Here is a 15,504-nt window from a genome sequence, read left to right as displayed (position 1 = left end):
TGGACTCCCTAATGCAATAAAATACACCAAAAAAAGCACATGTACAGGTTTTTTTTTCTTTTTTTTAAGCACCTTTCCAGCCAGATGGTGGCATTCCAAACTCCTTTTCACATCAACCAGATTATGTAAGAAGTAAAGTCCTTTAGATTTCATACCCTTTTTAGCAGGGACCATTTCAGTAAGAGCCAATGTTTAGTACACTGAACAGAAGCAATTGGAACTAGTCCTCTTGACATATGCATATGAGGAGATGGGCTGAGAAATTCCATTTATGGACAAGAAAGCCGCTTTAGTCTAAAATGAACGACGATTTGACCCACTAATGATTGATTAGAAAAAACAAAACATTGTTAAGAACTTTTTTTCCCCATGAATTTTAATTAGAAATTCTACCCATCTATGGCCCTGTTACATGTTCAGAAACCGGTGACAAGTCACATATAAGATGGAGAGGTGCAAAAGGTTGGAAACTATTAGCTGGATTCAGGTAGATGTGTGCATTTTTACGGCGGCGTAGCGTATCGTATTTACGCTACGCCGCCAAAAGTCAGAGAGGCAAGTGTTGTATTCACAAAGCACTTGCCTAAGTTACGGCGGTGTAGCGTAAATGGGGCCGGCGTAGGCGCGCCTAATCCAAATGAGGATGAGGGGGCGTGTTTTATGTAAATGAGTGGTGACCCGGCGTGATTGACGTTTTTTACGAACGGCGCATGCGCCGTCCGTGTACATATCCCAGTGTGCATTGCTCCAAAGTAAGCCGCAAGGACGTATTGGTTTCGACGTGAACGGAAATTACGTCCACCCCCATTCACGGACGACTTACGCAAACGAAGTAAAATTTTAAAATTTCGACGCGGGAACGACGACCATACTTAACACTGACTAGGCCAGCTATTTGTTCGACAAACTTTACGCCGGAAAAAGGCATAGGTAAACGACGTAAAAAAAATGCGCCGGGCACATGTACGTTTCAGAATCGGTGTATCTACTCATTTGCATATTCTATGCCAAACTCAACAGAAGCGCCACCTAGCGGCCAGCGTAAATATTGCACCCTAAGATACGATGGCGTAGGAGACTTATGCCGCTCGTATCTTAGCCCAATTTAAGCGTATCTGGTTTCCAGAATACGCTTAAATTTACGACAGTGCAGATTCAGAGTTACGACGGCGTATCTACTGATACGCCGGCATTACTCTCTCTGAATCTGGCTATTTGTCTACAAATGTAGACTGAAATCACAGCGACAAGTGGTGACAAGGCACTAGGCTAGGACTATCCTAGTGGTGCAGTTCGCAATGACACATCTGAAATGTTGGCGAAAAAATTGAAACATGCTGAAAGCCAACCACATGAAGCTCATTTTCAGTGTTACCCCACTTTTTCATAAAATGATGCAGCTGCTGGAAAACACGGTGATGCCATGACCTACGTAGGTGTAAGTCGAATGGTTATTCCCATCTCCTCATGCTACTAACCTACAACCCATACATTTGCACGGTGCCCACCAACAGCTTTGAATTTTGCTAGAAACAGCTGTGTGTCAATGGAAAAGCTGCAGCAGTAAACATCTTTCGTCATAAGGAACCCAACGCCAGTATTAGATACATAGTGAGGTGATGAGGGTCAGGGAGTCCCAAGGAATTTTCTCACCTCATACAAGCAGTTTTAGGAAAGCAGCGAGTATGTGATCATTTGGGAGAGGGGGAGATATATTGGGTGGATGAGCAATCTGCAAAAGCAGCATATATAGGTTACTGTTGACAACAAATTATTCTGCACATGCTGCTTACTCACTATGGGGGGGAACTATTGTAACCATTACGTAAAACAAATCTTTAAAATAACACTTAGGCCCCATACACACGAGAGGATTTATCCGCGAATACGGTCCAGCGGACCGTTTCCGCGGATAAATCCTCTCGAGGATTTCAGCGGATTTCCATGCGATGGAGTGTACTCACCATCGCATTGAAATCCGCGCCGAAATCCTCTGGCGATGACGTGTCGCGCCGTCGCCGCGATTATGACGCGGCGACGTGCACGACGCTGTCATATAAGGAATTCCACGCATGCGTCGAATCATTACGACGCATGCGGGGGATCCCTTCGGACGGATGGATCCGGTGAGTCTATACAGACCAGCGGATCCATCCGTTGGGATGGATTCCAGCAGATGGATTTGTTTAGCATGTCAGCAAATATTTGATCTGCTGGAATCCATCCCAGGGGATAAATATCCGCGGAAACAGATCCGCTGGAGTGTACACACCATAGGATCTATCCGCTGAAACCCATTCGCTGGGATTTTTCAGCGGATGGATTCTATCGTGTGTATGGGGCCTTATTCAACTAGTCAGCTTAACAGGAATATTAGTCACCTCTACAGCTAACCATATCGGACTGGATTCAGATAGCAGTACGACGGCGTATCTCCGATACGCCATCGAACTCTGAGTTGCGGGGTCGTATCAATGCGACTGATTCATAGAACAGTTACGCATAGATTTCCCTAAGATCCGACCGGCGTAAGTGTCTTACACCGTCGTATCTTAGGCTGCATATTTACGCTGGCCTGCTAGGTGGCGCATTCCGTATATTTACGCAAGGGATATGCCAAATTAGGTAGATACGCCGATTCAGAACCGTACGTCCGCCCGGCGCATTTTTTTTTTTACGTGTTTTACGTTAGGCTTTTTTCTGGCGTAAAGTTACCCCTGCTATATGAGGCGTATCCTATGTTAAGTATGGACGTCGTTCCCGCGTCGAATTTTGAAAATTTTACGTCGTTTGCGTAAGTCGTTCGCGAATAGGGCTGTACGTAAGTTACGTTCACGTCTAAAGCAATGACGATTTGCGGCGTAATTTCGAGCATGCGCACTGGGATTCTTTCACAAACGGCGCATGCGCCGTGCGTAAAAAACTTCAAATACGTGGGGTCACAATTAATTTGGAATAAAACACGCCCACATCATCCACATTTGACTTCCGCGGGCTTACGCCGGACCACATACGTTAAGCCGCCTTAACTTGGGGCGCAAGTTCTTTTTGAATACGGAACTTGCGCCCTAATTTACGGTTACGCTTGCCGATACACTATTGTATCTGAATCCGGGCCATCATTTTTATTTAGACCCCTGGTGTCTCCCCTGCCCTTCCAAACCCTTTGATCAGTTGCTTCCTGGGTTGTACCAGTGCACATAAGATGCTTCTTGATTAGTTTCTCTCAATTCTTGGCATAATTCTGTTCAAAATTATGTTGACTGCTTAACTATAAAAAACTATTGTTTTTGGACATATCAAAAGTGAGAATAAGGGAGGTCAATGAAGTAAAATCAAACATTTCAGAACTCCTACTTCTCACCCACTTTAATAAAGTGTTCCTAAACCTACAACAGTAAAATCACTCTAAAATCAAACTTGAACTGATACAGTCTTTCAGGCCCCTCCTTCCTGCCGATTGCCCCCAGAGCAAGCAGCTATTCATCACAGCACCGCCTACCGAAGGAGGGCGCCGATCCAAAGAAGCGTTAATCCCGCTGCAGCAGACCGCAAAGCCGCAGCCTCATTTATCGGCCAGTCTGACCTTAGTCTGCTCGCCAATGAGGTGGGCCACACAGGAGGAATCCAGGCCGCTGTGTAGCCCAGGTGCCAGAACGCAATTTAGAGTTGCCATTGCGACCTGGCGCCTGGGATTTGTGGAGCCTAATGTAACCCCATATTTGAAATAGTAACTGTAAAGCACCACAGTTTGTGTACGTGTCTTGATAGCCAAGTAAAGCTGGCCAAACCCTAATCTAAATTGAATCAGTGTATGGATGCTCTTGCTACGTTAGAAAAATTCCTGATCAGCGTCTTGGTTGGGAGATTCCTCCTTGTAACTCTGTTGTTAATGGAAAAAAATCAGCCCCCCCCACCCCACATTTAGCCTGCTTCGATATCTCTTGTCACTGGACATGGCCTGGAATAACAGTACTGGCGTAGAATGGCTGCAAACCCAGAACAAGCCCAGGCCTGAGCCATAAACCAGCATGAGTTTGCACTGATAGCTATGTACTTTCAAGAAAGCCTGAAACCGTCCACTGGTCACTATTTTTAGAATCTGTGGCATATGTGTGCACATTCTTCTCCAAGATGGCATGCTAAACTTTCCACCAGCTGTTTACAGATCCCTGTGTACACAAATACAAGCATATGGCCAAGCTGAAGGGCTACATGTGCTTGTAGTTATGTCATTTAAAAAAGTATTTCAAAGACATGATGTATCTAAATAAATTCAATTTTAGGCCAAAAAAACCCCAAAAAAACTGCAGGAGCACAGAGCAGACCTATGGCTTGGTGTGATATGGCCATATGATCACACTGCTAGCAGGAATGGTACAATCAGACCATGTAACTGCAAAGGGGAGCAGTACTTTGACTGCATAACAGTATTTGTACGTTTAATGTATGCAAGGTTAAAGTTACAGTTCCTCACAAAAGTGAGTACACCCCTCACATTTTTATAAATATTTTATTATATCTTTTCATGTGACAACACTGAAGAAATTACACTTTGCTACAATGTAAAGTAGTGAGTGTGTAGCTTGTATAACAGTGTAAATTTGCTGTCCCCTCAAAATAACTCAACACACAGCCATTAATGTCTAAACCGCTGGCAACAAAAGTGAGTACACTCCTAAGTGAAAATGTCCAAATTGGGCCCAAAGTGTCAATATTTTGTGTGGCCACCATTATTTTCCAGCACTGCCTTAACCCCCTTGGACATGGAGTTCACCAGAGCTTCACAGGTTGCCACTGGAGTCCTCTTCCACTCCTCCATTTTGAGGGGACAGCAAATTTACACTGTTATACAAGCTGTAGACTCACTACTTTACATTGTTGCAAAGTTTAATTTCTTCAGTGTTGTCACATGAAAACATATAAAAAATATTTACAAAAATGTGACAGGTGTACTCACTTTTGTGAGATATTTATAAGTGCACTTTTAGACTATGGAGGAGATTTATAAAACTGGTGTACACAGAATCCGGGGCAGCTGTGCACAGCAACCAGCCAGCTTCTAACATCAACTTGTTTAATCCCTTCACCCCAACGTAATCACACACTGGTACTGTTTTTTTTTGTGCCGGCCAGCTTTTTCTTGTGATAACAACTGATGCGGCTAAGCAGCCGCACGGCTATTATCCCAATGCATATAAAGGCAAAGAGTTGTATATGGAGAACCCACTATGGTATATTTTGTGATAAAATACTTTATTGAAGAAAATATACAAACTATTGATTTAAAGGCAAATTCGCCCACCCTACCAGACACCAGAAAAAAAAAAAGTAAAAAAAAAAAATATATATATATAATTGTCATATAAATAAGCACAGCAGGATCCCAAACACTTCTACAAAGTAGGTATCTATACAAGACTACACACTTCCTTGTGTTTAGCGCCCAGGGAGGTTAGAGTAGGGGTACTGGGTTGTCCCCTCTTCGGTCCAAAAGTTTAAGGGCAAAAAAGCCCTTAAAGTGGTTGTAAAGCCAACCACACAACTTGCACCTGCAGGTAAGCCTAGATTAAGGCTTACCTGTAGGTGCAAGAAATATCTCCTTAACCTACACGGTTAAGGAGATAGTGTCACAAAAACGGGCACCGATGTCTACGGCGCATGAGCATGCCGTTTTTATGAATGCCATTATTCGGTTTAATGCCGTGTCTTCGCGCATGCGCAGAGATCTGCCGGTCCCGCGCGCATGCGCGGGAGTGACGTCATCGCCGCTCCGGCCAATCACAGCGCCGGAGCGGCAAAAACAGGAAGAAGATCCAGGGGACATAGCGGCGGCGGTGGATGGGACCGAGGAGGACTTCGGGGGCTTCGATCCAAGGTAAGTGCCACATAATGAGCTAGTATGCTGTGCATAATAGCTCATTATGTCTTTCTCTTGCAGGTGTTTTTTTTTTTTTTTAAATCGCGAGGGTTTACTTTCTCTTTAACCTTCAGGTCCCTCGTTTTGCCATTATGCAATTCAGTGAAATGTTGTCCAATGGGATTTTCCCCTTTCTAATTAATACTTTTAATGTGTTCTCCGTTAAGGATGAGCTCAGTCGTGTTTGCAGCCGCATGTGCAGAGCCCGCCAGGAAGTCGGCGCTGCGCTAATCACAGGCAGAGTGACATTTCCCGATCTTTGCAGCTGCAGATGGAGAAAATGTCTCACTGCCTGTGATTAGCACCGACTTCCTGGCGGGCCCTGCATGTGCTAGTTGCGAAAACGCCTGAGCTCATTCTTATTCTCCGATCCTAATGCGCAACTGGCGTTTAGTCTTGCCCACATATTTTATTGCAGGGGCACTCCAGGATATACAATATCCGGTAGTAGCGCAGTTAATAAACGGCTTAATACTATATGGATATCTGCCGCCAGAATTGGAGAACACATCTGAGCGATCTACAAATTTGCAGATCACACAGTGGCCACAAGGACCCATCCCCCTCAGGGCTGGGAGGCACGATAAGTGTCGAGCATTTGGTGTCCATAGCTGCAGGACTCGGCCCGGGCGCCTGCGTCATTGGATTTGATAGACAGCAGCGGGACCCGATGGCTGTCAATTTGGAGTGGTGGGGGAGAGGGGGTGTACGTGTGTACTCAGAGGGGCAATTTGAGCTAGACGTGAATTTTTTTTTATTGGGGGGGAATTGTGATGGGGGAGATTTGGGGAAAGAGGATTTGAGCTGGGAGGGGGTGGAGCAAAAATGTGTGCGGGGAGGGGGGGCAGAGTTGGAGGAGACTTTATGCTTAGGGGTTAAGAATGCAGATTAGTGCTTTTTTTTGGGGGGGGGGGGAATACTTTCTAACACAGAATACTCATACATCTTGGAGGGACTCAAGAAGTCAGGCAATGTGACGCAACATCTATGGCATCCTGGACCGAGGGGATGAGAAAGATAGACAGATGAGAGTATTCTGTTTTAATGCATTTTTTTTCTGGCTTGATGTAAGAGTTAGTTTAATTGAATACATTTGTGTTATTTTAATACTACACTATGAGAGGCATTTATGCTTTATCCTAACATGCTGATGATCACATCCATCGGCACCTTAAAAGGGACCAACACCCCAGGTTAGAACACGTTCATTTGGGTGGATTAGGAGAACACGTTGATTTGAGGATTGCCGCACCATCTATCGAGTTTTGATTATAAAGCATTTTGATTATTTATTAAGGTGAGAGTTCTGTGAGCACGTAGATGGTAGCACACCATGTAATTGAACATTATCACATGTGGATTCACTCATATGACTATTGGACTATTTCTATATAACACGATTGAAGATTATGGATTGGTCACTCATTATATACATCCAGTTTTAGTTTTTTTGGCTGTGGACTTTTAAATCACTATTTTGTACAGAAGGTTTACATAAAAGATTGAATACTTTAGTTAATCAGTACAAATAATATATTTGTATGACACTTTTACAAGCTGCTCAACTCCATTAGGGATGAGCTTTATGTTAGGGATCATTGGCTGTTTGCCCGTTTGCCGAACAGCGAACAATTTGGGGTGTTCGCGGCAAATTCGAAAAGTCGCGGAACACCCTTTAAAAGTCATAAGTGCCAAATTTAAAGGTTAATATTCGAGTTATTGTCATAAAAAGTGTTTGGAGACCTGGGTCCTGCCCCAGAGGACATGTATCAATGCAAAAAAAGGTTTTAAAAATGGCTGTTTTTTCGGGAGCAGTGATTTTAATAATGCTTAAAGTGAAACAATAAAAGTGAAAAACTTTAAATTTCGTACCGGGGGGTGTCTATAGTATGCCTGTAAAGTAGCGCAAGTTTCCCGTGTTTATAACAGTCTGCACAAAATGACTATTCGCGGCTATAATGAATTGTCGGGTCCTGGCAATACAGATAAGGCATTGAAAAATAAAATGTGTAGGGGTCCCCCCAAATTCCATTACCAGGCCCTTCAGATCTGATATGGATATTAAGGGGAACCATGTGCCAAATTAAAAAAATAAATGGCATGGGGGTTCCCCCCAAAAATCCATACCAGACATTTATCTGAGCATGCAACCTGGCAGGCCGCAGGAAAAGAGGGGGGAATGAGAGAGAGCCCCCCCCCCCCTGAACCGTACCAGGCCACATGCCCTCAACATAGGGAGGATGTCCCCATGTTGATGGGGACAAGGGCCTTATCCCCACAACCCTTGCCCGGTGATTGTGGGGGTCTGAGGGTGGGGGGCTTATCGGAATCTGGAAGCCTCCTTTAACAAGGGGACACCCAGATCCCAGCCCCAACGGGCTACATTGTACCCCTATCATTTTACCCAAAAAAGTGAGAAAAAAATAATAATAATAATAATAATAAAAAAAAAATATCACACAAAGTTGGGACAATTCCAGTGCCGTAATCCTTCTACGATCCCGGACCCGCCTCTATGAACGATACCGCATCCATAAGAGGCTCCTGGCCAAATGACGTGCGAGACGTCTGACAGCTCTTTGGCACAGGGTTCCCCTTAATATCCATACCAGACCTGAAGGGCCTAGTAATGGAATTTGGGGGAACCCCCACGCATTTTTTCAATGACTTTCAATGACTTATCTGTATTGCCGGGACCGACAATATATTATAGCGGCGAGTAGTTTTAAATGACCTTTTCCTTTAGAAATGTAATTTTGTGCAGAGACTTATAAATACGGGACACATGCGCTACTTTACAGGCATACTATATATATTGTTTCACTTTAAGCATTATTAAAATCACTGCTCCCGAAAAAACGGCCATTTTTAAAACTTTTTGTTGCATTGATACATGTCCCCTGGGGCAGGACCTAGGTCCCCAAACACTTTTTATGATAATAACTTGCATATTAACCTTTAAAATTAGCACCTTTGATTTTTCGTGTTCGTGTCCCATAGACTTTAACGGTGTTCATGTGTTCAAACACATTTTCTGCCTGTTTGCATGTTCTGCTGCGAACCGAACCAGGGGGGTTGTTCAGCTTATCTCTAAACTCCATTTACATTACTTGGAATCTTTTTTTGTGTGCTATTCTATTTTTGACTTCGAACCAGTATTTAATAAAGCAGCCAGAACTTTTTATACACCAATGTTCAGAGACTGTGCCAAGGATTCTCTATGATTCTGCAAGTTATTGTGTTACATTATCTATTTTAGCAAAGACGGACCATTGTGGCTTACCAGGCAAATACAGCTTTCACAGCTGCACAGAGACACAGCAAAATATATCCAGTACCTCTGCCCAGTGCCACATTCCACCTACAATTAGCAGTTCTATCAACATTACTTTGCATCTTCTACACCAATTTTTACCAGCAGCAAGCAATGTTGATCAGTTTGTCCAAAGACAGGCTATTGCTGCCAGGTACTGCAGTTTACGTACAACTTTTGGTGTTGGATGTATCTGGGTTAGCATGAAGACGCAGTGATGGAGAGGCTTTAGGCATTTCAGGCAGGGTGGTGAGCAGGGAGGTAAAATGAAAGTGGTGAAGGGGGTGGGTGCTGACGCAGTGGTGATGAGGGACGTGATTGAAGGTGCAGTCATGAGTGGTGCCTCAGCCCATAGGGTGTAACCACAGAGGCCATACTCCCATCCAGAATCAGAGGTTGAATGGGGTGGTTGGCTGTATCTGACAAAGTACTTACAGTGCCTGTGTAAGCCGCAGCAGAAGCAGGGAGGTAGGAGTGTGGTGCGAGCTGACAAGGCCAGAAGCTATATTGTAACATTCTATTTCAACACATACTCACCTGCTGCAGGGACCAGTCTGAATGGGTTTTCCCTGGGTACGTTACTACACATGCGTGACACAGTGGTTTTACCTTCCTGCTGCTGCATGTGCACCAGGTACTGGTACCATTTTAGGGCTATCCCAAAGATTCTAACACTACCCCCCAGAGTGGACATGACTTTTAAAAGACAGTACTCCTGCTCATCTCCTCTAACCTAGCCCCCAGTACAGGAAGTCTTCCATCACTAATGACTTATCTGTTGCTCCTGTGGGCCTCATGATATACGGGAGAGTTGAAAGTTATTAGTAATAGGAGACTTTCTGTCATAATAGCAGAGTCCTGTCAAGTGCTGGGAAAGCTGGAAGGTAGCAGCACTTACATTAAATGCTGGGTCTATTTCCTGTTTTCTACACACGTGCAGTAGACTTCTGTGGGGTTAGACGAGAGATCAGTCTCCTGGCCTCATACACATCGAACGTTCTAACTGCTTCAAAACAGACTTGATAAGATCTCAAACATATAAATTTTAGCAGCTTGGCTGTAACAAGCTTGAAGTTTATAAAAACATATGGAAAGCACATACTGCCTGCCATTTTGGAAACCCCCTTCTAAGTCCTCATACTCCACACATCACATGGCCAGTAATGCACATCAAAATATTAACACGCACTATGCCATTTCACTGTGGTGCAATGCTGCATACACTTTAGTCTGTTGCATTAGGGCAGACATTTCATGAAGAATGGGCTGCCATTGCATTTCAATGGAAACAAAAAAACAGACCTGCTCCCTTTTCTTTATTGCAGTGCACCACAATACAAGACACATGCATTGTGGTGTGCTGCAATGTGAGTGCATGACCACCTACTGTAACTGTGCATTAGGGTTCCATTTTAAATGAATGGTACCACAGTGAACCACACAGAATGCATTGTTGTTGTAGTAAATTGCATATAAATGCAATGTATAGGGTTGAAAGAGGCCTAAAGATTATCTATACTTACAAAATAACTTAATCCTACTCCTCACGGCCATTAAACCCCTTTACACTTAGATCAGGCAATGCAGTTGAGGAGTCTACTATTTCTGGCGGTGCTCAGTCCAACAAGCCTCCCTGTAGGCTTATAAGTAGATAGCTTTTGCATTTGGGCCTACAAAGAGCTCAAAGCCCTTTGTACTCAGCATCTTGACATTACATCTCCCTGTCAGCCAGCACCCGACACTGCACCCCAACAACCCAAACGCTTCACCTTTCTGCCAGCTAGCAACTCTGCCACTGTAAATTTCCACCAATGCTCCCTCCATTTCTGCTCTACTTTGCCACCTTTGCAGGGACGTGAAGACAGGATGAGTGGCAGAGCATGGAATTTCTGCGCTTACTGCCAACTACTTTCTGCTCTGGTGACAACACCTCCTCCCCAGTGCAGCCAGCTGAGGCCGGTCAATCCTTCGACCTATGGGGGCATTGTGCACATTGAGTGCATTCCCAGGGGGAAGAGGGAGGAGTTGCAAACTTTGGGGCTAAAGGGCAGAGGAGAGCCAACATACCTTCCATCCAAATAATTACTTCCACACCTCTAGCAGCCATTTTCTTTTATTTATAACTCTTAAACCTTCTATATTATTATTTTGAACAAGCAATTTCTATATCAGGCAGAAACTAAAAACCTATTTAACTTCCTGTATTCTTCTTTTAAAATAAGCGTAGTCACCTTTTTAATTTCGATACAAGGCTTGACTCTCACCATTCTTAAAAGACCTTGAACCTGGCAACTACCATTGTATACCAAATAAGTTTATATGATGTCAGGTAAAGGGCCACTAGACCTTCTGACCTTTCTAGTAGTTAATGAATTCACAGTATGCTGCAGGAGCACCCAGTAATTACATCATAAAGAGTAAACTGTCATAATCACTGCCCCCTCCCTACAAACCGCTCTTCACAGCTCCGCCCCAGCTGTTCCTATCTATAAAGCTCAACTCCACCAAACTCTGCAAGTGCATGTGCTTTCAACTACTCCTTCTTTAAAATGTCCATCTTATACCATGACTTTCAACTTTTCAGATTTAGTTCATTATTTGGTCCATTAAACTCAAAAATAATAAATCAAATTCCACCTATCAACCAATCAGAACAATGAATGGCGTTTGCCAAGGGTTACTGCACTTTATGTAGGGTCATATTAATTATATTTGCAACAATGGATGTTAATAACATGCAGACTATGAACACCATTAAACACAACTATTCCCTACTCCTTTACTACTAATACCCATTGCAATTCTTCCTCCTGACTGTAGCTTTAAAACCAAGGCATTTCTCTAAATGTATTACAGGATATACCAGTAGAGTTGCATTATCAGCCCAAATAACACATTTAAACATAATAGCCACTGATGGTCGAAAAACCCTTCCTTAGACCTGACCAAAAAAGAAGTTGCAAACCTGAGCTTGTTGAAATAACTTGATCCTCTTTTTAAATCGGGATGGAAGCACAAAGTCACATCCCCTTGCAAGAAAGGCCAACTCCCCCCTTAAATCGGGGTCCCTTCTCAGCGACGTGTCCTTAATCATCATCTTGGAAGACCAGCTCTCAAGACGGCAATTTGGAATTTGGGTGCTTTCAACAAGAAAGGGAAGGGTGTTCAGGAGCTATAGATTTTCGGCTTTGCTTAAACTCCTTGTAGCAAGGAGAGTGCCCGAGTCTCGCAATCTAAGGCTGGCGCTGGGCTCCAAGACGCCAGCATCATACAGCGATACAGAGCCCCACGCTTTTCTTGTCCTGACAAAACCAAATTCTTAGCTAGAACAAAACTGTCTTTTTCTGAGTTCTCCCAACACTGAGCAGCTGAGAAACATGACCTCGGAATGGTGCTGCTGTGTGACAGACAGCCAATGCTGGCCCGGGATGGTGGGGGCAGAGGGGGAATGAGAGTCCAGAGGAAGGATTCTGGGAAAGGAAGCACCCAGTGGCTGCTGGCTGTTGCTAAACTTAGACACTTCAGAGCAATGCACTTAATATAAAGAGTCTTCCCTGGTTGTGTTTACTTTATAATAGACACTTAATCATCTAAAAGGTCAGTCCTACAAACCATCAATGACAAAAGGATAAAAGGGTTAAAGACACATTCAAAGAAACTTTGCTCTGTGATATTATTCAGAATGCATAGAAAGACCTCTGCATTCCGACAAACTTTTCACATATTTAGAGTTATGAATAGCGCTCTTCCAATATTGCTGAGTTCCAAAGCGCATTCACCTTTTAAACTGTAAATTTTAAGTTTAGATGAGAGATGCCTCACATCTTAAGGATTTCAAAAAACATCAGCCATGAACGGCTAATACTCGGAAACACTTCAGTTGTGTCAAAGTTAATGTCTGCACAATTTAACTTCAAAGCAGATAGCAACCCTAACTAAAAATGCAATAAAACTGACCTCTCAATAGATTACTACTACTAAGTGCCTCTTGTGCGGGGGAGGAAATCAATGAGTTCACAAATAGACCAATGTGTGTAGGCAGTATAGGAAGTATAAAAGAGATCAGAAGAAAAGGATATGAAATGAAAAAAAAAAAATATATATAGAAAATGGGCAGTAGAGAGAAAATTCTGCATATCGACCACTGAAGACAATGCTCGGTTTGTTATGCTATAACCCTAATTGAATTTTTCAAAGTTTTTTTAAAAACTTTTACGCAGTGCAGGAACTCACCCTCCCTAGCCAACTCCCTGCCCCGTCGTTCCTCAGGCGGGAAAAGTAAAGTGGCGCCAAATTTTTTAGCACAAGCTTTAGGGATGTGTAAAACACACTCAGGAGTGTGTACTGTGAAGTGCTGAGGTATCTGTGTCACACAGGGCACAGAAAAAAATCAGCACAAGGGACAGTACTTGCATATACCCCACTTAAAGTAACCAACTATAGCTCACCTGTGAGCACCTCTTTGCTTACCTCTGCACCCCCCCTGTTTACAGCTTACCTTTGCACCCCTCCAGCTACAACTCACCTCCTGTCCCCTCATTAATAGCTCATCTCTTCTTCCCCCATCCAGCTTACACCTCCATTCCACAACTCCCCAAATACAGCTCATCTCTGCCCCTCTTCAACATTTCACTTCTGCACTCCCATCTATAGCTCGCCTCATTCCACTCAATGATCCCAGCTCTTCATTGCCCTAACTTTTACCTCTACACAAGGTGCCAACCCCACCCCTCCCACCTCTACACAAACCCACCCCCATAGCACAACCACCCATCCCCTTTCCCCTTAAGGCTCTAAAATCTGCAACCCCCCCTCCCCAACAGCTTCCACCTCTGCACAAAATGCCTACTTCTCTGCCCCAATTCTACGAACCCCCCACACCTGCTTTCCAGCTCTCACCGCTAAGAAATCCCCTCCCCTTTTCAGCTCTCGCCCATGTACAGTGGGGATCGAAAGTTTGGGCACCCCAGGTAAAAATTTGTATTAATGTGCATAATGAAGCCAAGGAAAGATGGAAAAATCTCCAAAAGGCATCAAATTACAGATTAGACATTCTTATATGTCAAAAAAAGTTAGATTTTATTTCCATCATTTACACTTTCGAAATTACAGAAGACAAAAAAATGGCGTCTGCAAAAGTTTGGGCACCCTGCAGAATTTATAGCATGCACTGCCCCCTTTGCAAAGCTGAGACCTGCCAGTGTCATGGATTGTTTTCAATCATCGTCTGGGAAGACCAGGTGATGTCAATCGCAAAGGTTTAAAATGCCCAGACTCATCTGACCTTGCCCCAACAATCAGCACCATGGGTTCTTCTAAGCAGTTGTCTAGAAAACTGAAACTGAAAAAACTGAAGCTGGAGAAGGCTATAAGAAGATAGCAAAGCGTTTTCAGATGTCAATATCCTCTGTTCAGAATGTAATTAAGAAATGGCAGTCATCAGGAACAGTGGAAGTTAAAGCAAGATTTGGAAGACCAAGAAAAATATCAGACAGAAGAGCTTGCAGGATTGTGAGAAAAGCAATTCAAAACCCACGTTTCATTGCACGATCCCTCCAGAAAGATCTGGCAGACACTGGAGTTGTGGTACACTATTCCACTATAAAGAGATACTTGTACAAATATGGTCTTCATGGAAGAGTCATCAGAAGAAAACCTCTTCTACGTCCTCACCACAAAAATCAGCGTTTGAACTTTGCAAATGAACATATAGACAAGCCTGATGCATTTTGGAAACAAGTTCTGTGGACCGATGAGGTTAAAATAAAACTTTTTGTCCGGAATGAGTAAAGGTACATTTTAACAAACAAAATAAGGTAATTTTGAAATGACAGAAACACGTCTCAAAAAAGTTGGAACAGAGCAACGGGTCAGTAGCATGATTGGGTAAAAAAAAGCATCTTAGAGTCAGCATGTCTCAAAAGTAAAGATGGGCAGAGGTTCACTATTCTGTGAAAAGCTGCATCTAAAAATTGCCGAACAATTTTAGAATAATGTTCCTCAATGTAAAATTGCAAAAGACTTTAAATATATAATATACAGTACATAATATCATCAAAAAACTGAGAATTCAGAGAAATCTCTGTGCGCAAGGACAAGACCAAAACCCAAGACAGCACTGCAATAAAAACAGGTACGATTCTGTGATGGATTCTTGTATATCCCTGTATGTTGTGGTCGGTCGTTTGGGTGCTTATCTAATAGGTTATTGAAACAATCGATGCCCCCCGCTGAGACCACCGCCTGTGGAAGGGCATTCCATATCCTTGCC

At 43.4% G+C, this 15,504-nt stretch overlaps 1 protein-coding gene across 4 annotated transcripts in view; it reads right to left on the bottom strand.

Annotated features, from left to right (window-relative positions):
* The window catches only part of PPP2R3A (protein phosphatase 2 regulatory subunit B''alpha), a 337,220-nt gene that overhangs the window by 65,942 nt on the left and 255,774 nt on the right, over window positions 1-15,504 (bottom strand). The window contains exon 1 of one of the 4 annotated variants that reach the window (XM_040348696.1): window positions 12,199-12,658. The exons of the other annotated variants lie outside the window; for them this stretch is intronic. Coding sequence (XP_040204630.1) covers window positions 12,199-12,330 — 132 coding nt within the window. The 5' untranslated portion in view covers window positions 12,331-12,658. Of the gene's footprint in view, window positions 1-12,198; window positions 12,659-15,504 lie in introns of those variants that run through there. 4 annotated transcript variants of the gene reach the window in all.

The sequence above is a fragment of the Rana temporaria genome, chromosome 4 (genome assembly GCF_905171775.1).
Source record: "Rana temporaria chromosome 4, aRanTem1.1, whole genome shotgun sequence".
NCBI lineage: Eukaryota > Metazoa > Chordata > Amphibia > Anura > Ranidae > Rana > Rana temporaria.
Note: the sequence above shows the minus strand (reverse complement) of the source record. Positions and strands in the feature narration are given on the sequence as shown.